At 43.9% G+C, this 12,251-nt stretch overlaps 1 protein-coding gene across 1 annotated transcript in view; it reads right to left on the bottom strand.

The window, feature by feature from the left end:
• Nucleotides 1-11,848, bottom strand: part of LOC103797702 (FERM domain-containing protein 6-like) — a 29,088-nt gene extending 17,240 nt beyond the window's left edge. Inside the window, exons 1-2 of the mRNA XM_009069929.1 lie at nt 11,753-11,848; nt 6,300-6,390 (exon numbers count right to left, since the gene is read on the bottom strand). Coding sequence (XP_009068177.1) covers nt 6,300-6,390; nt 11,753-11,848 — 187 coding nt within the window. The remainder of the gene's footprint in view (nt 1-6,299; nt 6,391-11,752) is intronic.
• Between the last annotated feature and the right edge of the window lie 403 nt (nt 11,849-12,251).

Here is a 12,251-nt window from a genome sequence, read left to right as displayed (position 1 = left end):
AGGATGCTTGCTCCACAGTGGTCTTCCACATCGGGCATGGTGCTGGTCCTGAGGGCACAGCAGTGCTGGGAAAAGTCTGCCTACTACAAGTCTACTGGCTCTGCCAGCACTGTGGTGTTTAGCTGCTATCTTGTAAAAAGAGTAGGGAACCTACACAGCTCTAGCAAGCTGTGGAGTCAGTTTTCCCTTCTTGCTCAGCAATGATCAGTGTCCCTGGGGGTCCTGCTCCTCCCCAGCTCAGTCCAGCATCCTCCCTCCCATGCAAGAATGCAGCATTGCGTTCCTGCCTTAATGAAGGTAATATTGTTGGAATGTCAACCTGCAGTGTAAGCCTCCATTTACAAAAACAAAGATGTTTCCCTCTGCAGCCCTACTCCCTTGTGGGTTGTTGTTTTTTTCTCTTAAACTGGATTAGTGATGAAACTTAACGAGATCTTTTGCCAGATACTAAAGCTGTCTCTGGTTTGAAAACAAGCATCTCTAACACATATGAGGGCATCAAATTGCAGCACCTCTGAGCAGTCCTGTAAAGCACAGTATAGAAATGCACAGATGGCCACCTTTCCAGGGAAGAATACATTTCATCTGTGGATCCAAAGAGGGCTGGATACTCAGCAGGTACAAACTGTCATTGCTTCACTGGCCTCTGCTGAAGGACAACTGAAAGGTACCAAGAAGCTGGCCTAGAAGCATGTGCTTATGAAAATACGCATTCACTCACCTGTAGCTATTGACACTGAGTTCATGAATCTCATCTCAGTGCTGTCAGTGGCCTTACAAATACATCAGCTTCTCTCAAAAGGTTCCCTCATGTATGTGTGTACAGATACCAGACCTGGCACTGCAATCCCAAGAAATGCATCTGGACAGCCAGCTGGTTTGCAGTAATGCAATTTATACATGTCTCCCAATTTCAGCTTTTAAGAGCTCTTACATGAAATGGAAAGTTTATGCTGTAAAAACCACATTTCAAATTAAGCAGTTACCAGAAATGCAAATGTTCAAGCACTTCTAATCCACAAAACTAACTTAGCACATTTACATATTTAAGAAAATATAGGATGTGCATTGTTGCAAAAAAATAATGGGCCAAGCCTCCAGTCAGAAAAATGTGACACAGTTCCAGTGAGTGATGCAGATTTACAATAGGCATTATTTACACTGCAGGGAAAATGGGAATAGAAAATTATGGCTGTAATACAGGGTCAAATCACCTCCAAGCCATTGTTACTCTAAAAGCCATTTTTTGCATTAACCAGTTCCTCCCCATCTCATTTTTTATGAAAGGTGAGTTCTCTGCATATAAGCAATGATGAATACCAAAAACTGTTCTCCTCCTGTGCCCATTTTGGGCTAGGAGCACCAAGAAATTCCAAAGAGGTGTCCTACCAAGAGACAGAGCTCAGGCCCCTGAGGCAGCCAGAAATATTCCATTAGCAAATTTGGACGAGTCAAGTATATTTTAATAATTCAACTAGACAGTCCAGAAGGATAGGATTCAAATAAAACATGAATTACTGCAAAGCCCAACTTCCACATAACAAGCATTTTCTGCCTTAAAGAGAAGGGAAAAAATGATGCTTGGCTATCATAGTTAATTTCTCTCAGATGATGCAAGAAGCCTCATGGCAACATCACTATGTCCCTTGAGGCACAACAAGACAGAGAACGGGAGCAGAACAGAAGTATGACAGGGGTTAGAGAAGAGCTAAAGCTTGAAAAAAACCCACACTACAAAAGACCTCACCACACAGGCTGCAGACCTCACATAACCTGTTTAGCTTCTCTGAACAGCAGCATGGATTTTTTTGTTTGTTTATTGAAGAGGAGGTGGGTACACATTCCTCCTGCATGTGGAGCTCCCCAAGCTTCCAAGTGCTATTAGTCTGGGAACACCACTGTCCATATGGTATCTGCTCCTACCACCTCTACATAACTTCCTGAAGCTCCTGGTGTTACCTCTCAAGCCAACAAAGAAACCAGGTAAACTTTTCAGTACCTAGTTGATTAGTTTGCTAATGGGTCTAAAAGAACTTGGTCCAGAATAACCCTCTGCTTTTAACTTTAGCTGGAAAGTACATGTATTCCCAAGTGAAAAAGGGAAGAATCACAACAGAGGATGGGAGTAAAGCAAGGCAAGTCCTGGCTGAGGTTGTTTTACCTGCAATGCACACAAGGCATATGGAGGGTAGTATGAAAGGAAACAATATCAAACAGCCCAAGGTCATGTGGCTATTAGGAACAGTTAAAGTCTGAACACTGAGATAAAGACTCAGTCATTCCTGATAATGGATAGGTACTGCAGGAATTTTATGTTGGCATCTTACAGTTAGCAACAAGGCATGCCCAGGCAAAGATACTTGGCAGCATCACAGGGGAGTCTTCTGCAAAAGAAGAGCTGCAAAACCATTTCCAGCACTGTTTCAACAAACCCATTGCAATTTTCAAGCAGGAAAGCGCTTGGCTGGATATTGTACTGATGCTGAAAGAAAAACTACTGACAGTAGGTATGGGCAAAAAAATGTCTTCATAGGAAGAGACCACGTAAGTACTTGCAAGGAATACTGAACACCTGAACCCTTGCAACTCCCTCTAGGTGGTACATTTCTGCACATGTTTTTCTTACATTGCATTTAAGTAATTTGAAGTATCAAAGTCACTGTAATAGAGTTGTACCTTCGGTTAGAATACAGAAGAAGTTAGTAAGAGAGACGCAACTATCCAAGCAGATTTAAGAGAGGATAGCGGGGAAGGACTGGGTTGTAGAAATCATCAGAAGGTATTTTGGAGAACTTCTTTTGTCATCTGTAAGAGATCCTTTGTTATAAGAGATACACATGCAATATAAAGATAACACAGTAGCATGTTCTGTCCATGAATTTCAACACTGGAAGATATACAGATGCAGAGTGTTTTGACAGTTAATCACTGAGCTCCTTGCTAAACACGTGCTGGGAAGCATGGGCTTGGCAAGGTGAACAGCCATAGCCATAATAACTGAAGGATGACCCTTGAGGCAGAAGAGCTGAAGCAAAGGGATTTGGTTTTGTTAGAAAGCCAACTCAACAAACCAAGAAGAGGACCCAGAGGCAGCAGCAGGGTGTAGGAGCTGCAGTGTTGCTCCTTCCCAACTGAAGGCTTCCATCTGCTTGGGTCAAGCAAGGTTTGCTCCTCAAAAGGAAAACCCTGAGACTCAGGATCAAGGGATGTGGGTTAAACAACAAATGAGGCTTGGCTGTCCTTTGTCTGCTGACAATCAGTTTTGTTTTAGAAGCCTGAATGTGTCACTGCACACACTTTCTGATAACAAGAGGGAACCCTCCCGCAGAGCACTAGATAAGGTTGACCCCACAGGAGGAACTGCCATATATAAGACCCAGCTGCTGAAACCCATGGAGGCAGATTGAACCTGGCAGGCTTGCAGGGTCTTTGACTGAGCAAACTACAAAGAAAAAAACAGCAGCAGCCTGCTTGATGATCTGTGACAAAACTAGAAGAGCAATATGTCCTAAGGTTTTAGCTGGTGAGGCCTCCCATTAATGTACACTCCTGAACTTGATTTTCGAAGTGATCAACTTCTTGCAGAGACAAGGTTTTTTTCCACCCAAAATATAACTCTTAGAAATGGCTTTCCTCCTGAGAATTAAAAAAGCTGAAGAGCAGAAGGGGTAAAAACTTGTCCTGCCACCGTTACTGTTACCTTCAACCCTGAAGCTTGCCCTCAGCATCTGCAACAGTCAGAAGAGAAGGCAACAAATTAAGGCAACAAATGCTAGAAGACACACTCAGACCTACAACTCAGATCTCACTGCATTCATAGTTTGCATGGTGCTTTGTGGTGCTGTTTTCACTTTTGCCACACTTAGGGGTTAAACTTCTGTTTATGATTAAGACCCTCAGCTTCTCCCCCTCACACACATACTTACTATGAGACCAACTGAGCATTAGTGTATCTGTATGTCTGCAGGTCAAACGGGCTCCTAATCCAGATAATCCACACAGTGTGATTGGTTACAGTTCTGTAGAAATCCTTTAATTTTCGTTCTCTTGCTACTGCTGACAGTCAGGGGTTTGTTGACAAATTAGCATCAAAGCAATGGATGCAGGTGGATTAGAGTACCTCTTTTTGCATGTGGCAGCATCAGACTGCCAAAAATAAATACACATTAAGAAACTGGTAGATATGTAATTATCAAAACAGGGCAGCTGGGTTTTAAAAAACAGCATCTTAGAGCTGCAGTGCAGATGTGAAAGAATGATGCAGGAAGATAAATACTCTGTTCTGAAATTCAGATGCTTCCTCTTCATTTTCTGGACATCTAACCCAGCCCTGCCTCCCAGACCAGTCCCACACATCCCCTTTGTAGCCCCTGTGGTATATACACTGACTTGCTGCCTAGCCAAGACACCTGACTTAAGCACCCACAAGACAACCCTGGGCAATGCAAAACTTACCCAGGCCTCCCCACAATCTGACTGGACTGCTTCCCTTTCTTGTGATGATAGCTTGCTGTGAAGCCAAAAATCCCTGAAAAGCAGGCAATGCCTTAAAGGTTGCTTCCAAATGCCAGACTCAGGGAGCTACATTAGCTATAGAAGCAAGGACTCACCTACCACAGGCAGGAAGGGAGATGATCACCAGTCTGTTGACCAAAACAAGGTGGGCCAGAGAATCAAATTGTGGAACAGAAAACAAAGTATTTCCTTTGGTAGAGCTCTACAGTAATCTTTTTACAAGTTTTGTGAAGAATTAGCTGTTCAAAAAAGCATGAACATTATTGTGAAGTGAGAAGACTGTTTCTATTTAAAGCTGTGGACAATATACTTTAAGGTCTAGTCAGCATAGCTTTATTATGCTCTTTGGGATGGGGTAGTTATGCTGCATTTCCAAAAGGCTGAGAGGCATCTGCCAGAATAGGGTCTATTTCAGTGGCAGAGCCCCTGTGCATGACACAGTGAAGGAAATTGCTCCACATAAAAGGTGGGAGGGAAGGAAAAAGAGTATAGAAAACATGAGCCAAAAAAAAATACGGGAAAAAGTGAAAGAAACACAGAAAAACCTAATTCAAAGAATATAGGAATGAAATTTTCCTGTCTTACAGGGGAGGTCAGGAGCTCCAATTTCAACTAAGATGTCCTACAAGTGGAATAGGCAAAAACTGGTGTTAAAATATGTAGCACAGGGGAGGACTCAAACATAGCTGAATTTTGAAAAAAGTTAAGAGCATTCAGATCTTCCTCACATTAAAAAACCCACACTTGTTTAAACACACAGATATATTTGTTAGCTAATGGTTTAGTTACACTGATGGAATTGCTTGAAGACTCTACAAACCTTAACAAGACAAAAAGCTTACGCTAGTCTCAGTTTGAATGCTGCACTCCAAAAAAGCAAAAGTTCTCAGAGAATGAGGGTAGAAATGAAATGAGACAAACTTGAAAAACTTCTATTTTATCCCACATGTTTGTAAGGAGGCAAAAGAAACCTTATTTAGAAAGACTCAAAAAACTACTCTCATTCCAAAAAAATATCTAGAATTGCAGTAGTAAATAATGCACTTAAAATTTTTTTGGAGGTGAGAAAAGTCCCTTCCATGCTTTTGGCAATGTGCAGAAGCAGGATAAACAGAACAACAGATCCATTTCTAATTACCAGGAGTTGTGGAGGGGCGCCAATGCTCATACCATCCTAGAAATGTAATATCTCATATCAGTTTGCTCCTTTTAGGCATCATCTTACACCACTTCCTAGTCAATACTAAGCCATAGGGCCAAGCAGACTGGACCTTAATCCACCTACTAAGTTTTCTCTTTTCCATGTCATGTTTCCAAACCCAATGTGTGTCCCACAAATGCATTTAGTCCCCTAAGATCATATGAGTTTCCTTCCTGGTGCCACGTTCTTCGTGCGTGACTTCAGAAGACAAGTAACACTTTCAGCCCCAAGGTCCTCTTAAAATTGAACCTCCTGTTCAATACTGATAGGTTTGAAGAATTCAGTGACAAATATGTTGACTAGCAACTCCAGCTACAGCAGAGAAAGAAAACCCCACAAAGAGGTGGAACCTAAGAACAAAGGTGGAGAAGAAAAGCCCCCCCTTTTCCCAATTTGTCTGCCCACATACCAAAGATCAAAAGAGCTCTGGGAAGCCTGCACAAAATCTACATACTTTGTGACCTTATTACAATCAAATTCCCCTGCAGGCATGGCCGCTGTGTATATATGCACACACTGTAAATACACAAGTGGGTCTGTGGATGTTTGCCAAGTCATTTGCTCGTGCATTGAGTTTGCTTACTTTTAACAATGCTGAGGCCAAAGAAGTGAGGCTCTTTAATCTTCACTAAATCACAAACTTGCTGAAAGAGCTCCTGCCCAGTGGCTTTGACCTGAAAGACACAACCAATTCAACATTACAAATAGCTCACGCACCTGGATGGAGCAATTCTTAGCAATTCTTCTTTACATTGGCCAATACATTTTGGGGCACCATAGCAAAAAAACCAAACACAACCACCCCACAGAACATGCTTTGTTTTCAGCATTATTGCTACTATCACAGAATAATAATCAGTAATAATTACAGAAATTTAAGTACTGCTCTCTTGCAGATTTTTTTAGAGATTAAGAGAAAAAGAAACTGAACAGAACTAGAAACAAAACTACACAAAGAAAACTGTGGTTTGAACTGAAATAACTCGTAGATTAGAGATGATGTTGCTCTGCACCCCACACAGAGAGTTTGTTCTGTCTCCTGCTGACTTCTGGTTACACAGTCATTAACATCTTCATCTTCTGCAGCTGTCACCAACAGCCTACAAACCTTTGCCCATTTCCATGCACAGAGACCTTCCAATACCCCTGCCTCCCCTAACAATATGCACACACAGAGGAAGCACTGGGAAAGCAGATCTACCAGCATACACTCCTGCAGGGGACTAGAGAGAGGCTGCGCAGTATTTGTAAGCATGGCACAGGGCAAAAGAGCATTGTGGCACTGTAACACAGCTACTGAATGCATTTGCTAGCAAGGCTGCTTGGAGTACAGGCTCTCCCATCAAGAGTCTGATTCTGGCTAACTGCATGTGCACACCTGGATGTGTACTGTGACTGGAAGATTCCCCCACTAGAAGTTCCCCCACCTATAGCCTCATTTCCCCCTGCCCTATTGCACCACCCCAGAAGCACTGACAGACAAACCACAGGCATAAACAGAAATCTCCTAATCCACAGGGGCACGGGGCAAGAAGTTCGGAGCAAGAGCAGATGGAGAGAGCAGAACAACGCTGACACAGGCATCCTCAGCTCAGGCCAGTGTGCATCCAGCTATAGCTGAAAAATGGGCCGGAACCTCTGAATTTCATTATGCCACTGCTGGATGATGCAGATTAGCAGCAACAGGAACAGCAGTGCTGAGGGGTATAGTGCAGTGCTACCTTCAGAACAACAAAGATGATGGAGTAGAAGTTGACTGTTTAACTCTCCTACAAACCAACTGTCATTCTAATTCTCCAAACCCTTTAAGTGTAGGTATGCCACACTCCCCAGAAACCAGCTTGTGTTCCCCTGCCTGCCCCAGGATGCACCATGTCATTAGTCGTGGACAATGCAAAACAGGTAATTTAACTACTCATTTTCTTCTACTTGGCAAGGCATCACTAGCCAGCCACTCACTGTTTTTGATCAGAAGCTTTGAAACCTGCACTACACCAATACACACACGTGTGCTTTGTGAGGGAAGAAGGTAGTGCACAGCTCTGATAAGACCCAAAGCCACATCTGGTCTTATTATGGGTCTCCACATGAGGCTGTACCCTTATTGTCTCACACCTAAATGCAGTATTTGCTCTGCCACCAAGAACATGCAGTTGGAAGGGAAAGCTGGGCACAGATTGGTCTCCTTTCCCAAGGATGCAAGCTCTGAGCATGTTCTCCTATCTGGGAAGCACTTGCTAAGGAAGAAGTGATCTACCTCTAGCCAGAATGGTTGTGAGCACACAAGAGTCACTGGAAGCACAGGACTCTCTGTAAATGCTATACAATGAGATGAATGTTCTAAATGGCATACTTTTACACCTAAGGGAAGAAAAACCTGCTTTAAAATACCTAGTTCTAGGGAACTGAGCATGTCAATGTTTTGTGACACTTAGCTCTAAATGGTGATTTAAGCAGATTTCTCGCATAGCAGGTATGTGACTACCACCTTGTCTGTTCTCCTCATGGCACTTCCCTCATGTATCAAGTTTTACCCCCAGCCTTAAAGGCTATGCAATACCAATTACATTTGCAATTGCTGTTCCCTCCTCCTGCTTTCCCTCTGCTCAAAGCACCTAATATTACCCTTTACATTTTTCATCTGTGCACCTCTCTTCGGTCTTCTCTACCTTTGCATGTGGTTCCTGTGCCAAGCTCCATCCCAGACATGCCATGAATCATTCCTCCACTGATATTTGGCTTTGCCCCATGTCAGACACAGGGACTCCTTGCACATTAAATTTAGTCCAGAGTGAAGTAGAGTGCAAGTTTACTGAAGACAACTGCTACTCCAGGGTTAGCTTGTGTATAAATATTCATACACTAGTTACCTATCTCTATTTTGGTTGTTCCACATGCTTTGAAACATCAGCTGTCCTGCTCACAGAACAACTGAAAGACTTCAGACCCATGCTTGCCATTCACCAACACACAGGACCTCACCAGACTTTCTCTCCTTCAAAACATTTTGCTCACACTCCCATCTTTTCTCTGTCAGCTAGGCATGGAGCAGCATCTGCTGTGGCTGCTCCTGAACTACCCCAACACAGGTAGAGTGGTTGCCTGCCCTGCCCCCCTCATTGGCAGCTGGACCTTTGCTAGCACAGGTCTCTCCTTCATTCAGCTGCTAACATGCCAAAATTTTTTAAGAAATCTTATAAAAGCTAGTCAATATTGATCAACAGGTTCTAAACTGTCAATGAGATAAAGCCACGATACTGGCAGACAAACAAAACTGAACAAATTTGGATACCACTCTTGCACCATCTTTGGTGCAACCAATACAACTTTTGCTTGCACCATTCTCACTCACAGCCTACTTTTAAGCTCCCTGGTGCTCATACGCCATCTCCCCACTGGGGCTGCCCAGACCAAGGCAGACTGCTTTGCTCTATGGTCTGGTATCAGTTCTCCTAAGCAGAAACCTCCCACTTTGCCTTTCCATTCTCCAGGCAGCTGGAGAGCTGCAGCACCTGCTAGTTCTCCTCCCCATTCTACTTCTCATGTTCACAGCTGGTCCCAGGAAAACAGTCTTCCCCCTCACGATTCCCTCAAAATCATTATACATTCAGAAAGGTGGACACTAAAGTTAATTAAGAGATACTTAATTATGGAGGAAGAGAATTTAAAATGGCTCCTGTCCTTCTCTCTTCAACAGCACTATTTGTGAAGGGCATAAGACAAATCGGTTTTAAAGAGTAAGCTTCAATCTATATGAGACCACATAAAACACATATAGGTAAACTCTTATCTGGAAGGGTGGAATTTATATGGGAGGAGGGAAAAGGGAATTGCTTGCATAAATACTGGTTATCATGGGAAGGATCTATAATTTATTCTGCTGGAAGGAAAACCATTCCTACCTACCTCACTGAGCTGCAAGTTTGTTTAGTATTTGCATTCCACACTGAAGAGGTTAAAAGGCTTTGGAAATCTTAAGTAGTGGTATTATTATTCTAATAAATGCACAAAGTATCATCTGTGGTTGTACTAATTAAATTTGCACTCTACCAACATCACTAGAAAATTGCCTTGATGTTTCTCAAAAGAAAAAAAAGTATCACTCCAGCTGTGAAATCTTAATTTTTGTTGTTGTTTTGAAGGGGTATTGTGGTAAAGTCAGAAGCCAAATGAAAAGCTGGTTTTGGTGACTTGCCCAGCTGTAACAGGTCATGTTTCACTCTCTATGCAATTAGGACACAACTGTGTGTTGAGGTCTCATGTTTTGGCCTAGGCAGCTATCCCTTTCACATGCAGGCATCTCCAAGTACATACTTTCCCAACTTCCCAGACACCAAAGAAAAGGGCAGCAGAAACCATGAGGGAGAGTATCTTTAAAAGGAATACCAAGGGATGCTGTGGCAGGGACCCTTCTGTGGGCAGGACAAGGTGTTGATGCTCAACTCTTTGTAGGAGCAGCAGGCTGGGATGGGAGGAGAACAGGAGAGGGCACAGCACCTCCTCTCCGTCCCTATCAGCACTCAATGCAAAAGACCTTTTCTTTGGCTTATGAAATACCCTGGAGGTATTAAAAAAAAAGACATGTAGATGTAGCATTTAGGGACCTGGTTTAGTGCTGGACTTGGCGGTGTTATGTTTATGGTTGGACTCTGTGACCTCAATGGGCTTTCTCAACCTAAACTGATTTTATGATAAACTGCAGGTATCGGGGATTTACTGTATGTCTAAGCACTGGAGTGGAGCATGGGCCCACTGGTGAAGGAGCAGCTGTGTGCTCAATTCAGGCTCAAGGTACGGTGACAGGCACACTGCCCTCCTGCACATCAGTCTGCACCTTCCCCATGGCAGGGCTGATATCTCACATCTTTAGCCTCCCTGATAAAAGCTATAAGAAGGTGAGATTTAGGGTCAGCTGCAACAGACCATTACACAGGCCAGTGCACCTGCCACCAAGAACTTAATTAAATCATCATTTTGTGGCTTGCACAAAAGCCAGCAGATTGCAGAAGCCTTCTGGGGCAGGGGATGGGCTGGGTTTGAACCAGTAACCTAGAAGCAGAGCGTCCCAGATTTTGCTGTTAAAGCTTTATTCCATCCAGCCCTTGAGGCTGTTTCAGTTAAGGACGCTACACTTAAACACAGCAGGTAGGAAAATTCCAACATGGATTTTGAAGATTAGCACGCATAGTTTCAAAAGCCACCGTTTCAATCAAGTGCTTAAAATAACAATTCACCTCAACTGTCTTCTCCCACTTCTCATCCCAAGAGGAGGGGAAAAAACCTACCCAAAACAAAGCAAAATCTCCCCAGCCCACACATGAGTGCATGCACACGCTCACAAGAGAGCACTTATCTTTGAGGCTAGCTTGTCCTCTGAACATGAAGTGCCTCTTGTCAGCTCAGTTTCTCACAAGTTCAAGGAGCAGCCAGCATTGCACAAAGAGGCACCGTGCTGTGGCAGACACCGTGCCACCCTGGGCTGCCAGCTGAGCTGGTTCTGCTGTCACTCGTGCACGCTCTGAGACATTTGAAGCAGTGGTCAAAGAAATTAAGCAAATTGCCTCTATTTTTTGTGTGCACGAGTATTCAAAGGAGGGGAAAAAACCCACCCTCAATGGCTGTTTACTCTGCCTTAGGGTCTTTGAAGAAATCTGCAGGCTATCAAAACCAGTGATAGCTAAAATGCCAGAGTAAACAGTCATGTGTTGGGCACACTTGCTAAGTCATAAAGGCATTTCAGGTTCAGTGCTGGATTATTATGAGTGGCAAAACCACTCAGAGACAAAAAGAAAAAGCAAATAACAGAAAAAGAGCAGACGGGACCCCCAGACCTATAACACAACCATGACTTCTACGGAACTCTGCAAATGCGTTAAAGCTGCCCAATTAGAAAATGGAACACCAATTACCCTAAGCTGGCTAATAGCCTTTCGGTCAGCAGACCAGCACCAGGCTTTTGGGAGAACAATGGGAGCTAACAAAACTGAACCGTGGCTGTGATGCAGTGACCTCCCAGCCTCCCTCCTCGCCACTCACCCGGACAGCTAGGCTGAGCTGCTCACGGGTGGGCAGGAAGACGCAGACACTCCGGATCTCTGGCTGCATCCTGCCTGCCAGCAGTGTCCTGCTCATGGTGGGCAGCTCCACAGGGGCTGGGGTCTCCTCTCCAGACAGGTGTCAGTCTCCCTTCATCCCGTGTACCTGTTGAAAAGATGAGAGCATCAGTGCCATGCTCCTGTCGGCACTGGGAGCAGCTCACAGTGTGCACGTGATGGTATGTTTTCCTCCTTGCTGTTAAAAAAAACCAATAATTATCCATTTTCCAGGGCCAGGCAACATTTCCACCAGCATCACAGCTCAAACCAGGCAGAGTCAACCTTTAAATAGCTTGAAAGTCCTAGGAGAGAGCCATAAAGCAATAAAGTCTCCCTGGAATAACAAACGAGACTCAAGGTTTCCAGACGCACAGAAGTGATAAGGCAGGTGACACCTTGGACTGCTTCCTGAAAACACCCACGAGGTGGAGGAGTGCCTC

Source organism: Acanthisitta chloris, unplaced genomic scaffold (assembly GCF_000695815.1).
Source record: "Acanthisitta chloris isolate BGI_N310 unplaced genomic scaffold, ASM69581v1 scaffold45560, whole genome shotgun sequence".
In the NCBI taxonomy this organism is placed as follows: Eukaryota; Metazoa; Chordata; class Aves; order Passeriformes; family Acanthisittidae; genus Acanthisitta; species Acanthisitta chloris.
Note: the sequence above shows the minus strand (reverse complement) of the source record. Positions and strands in the feature narration are given on the sequence as shown.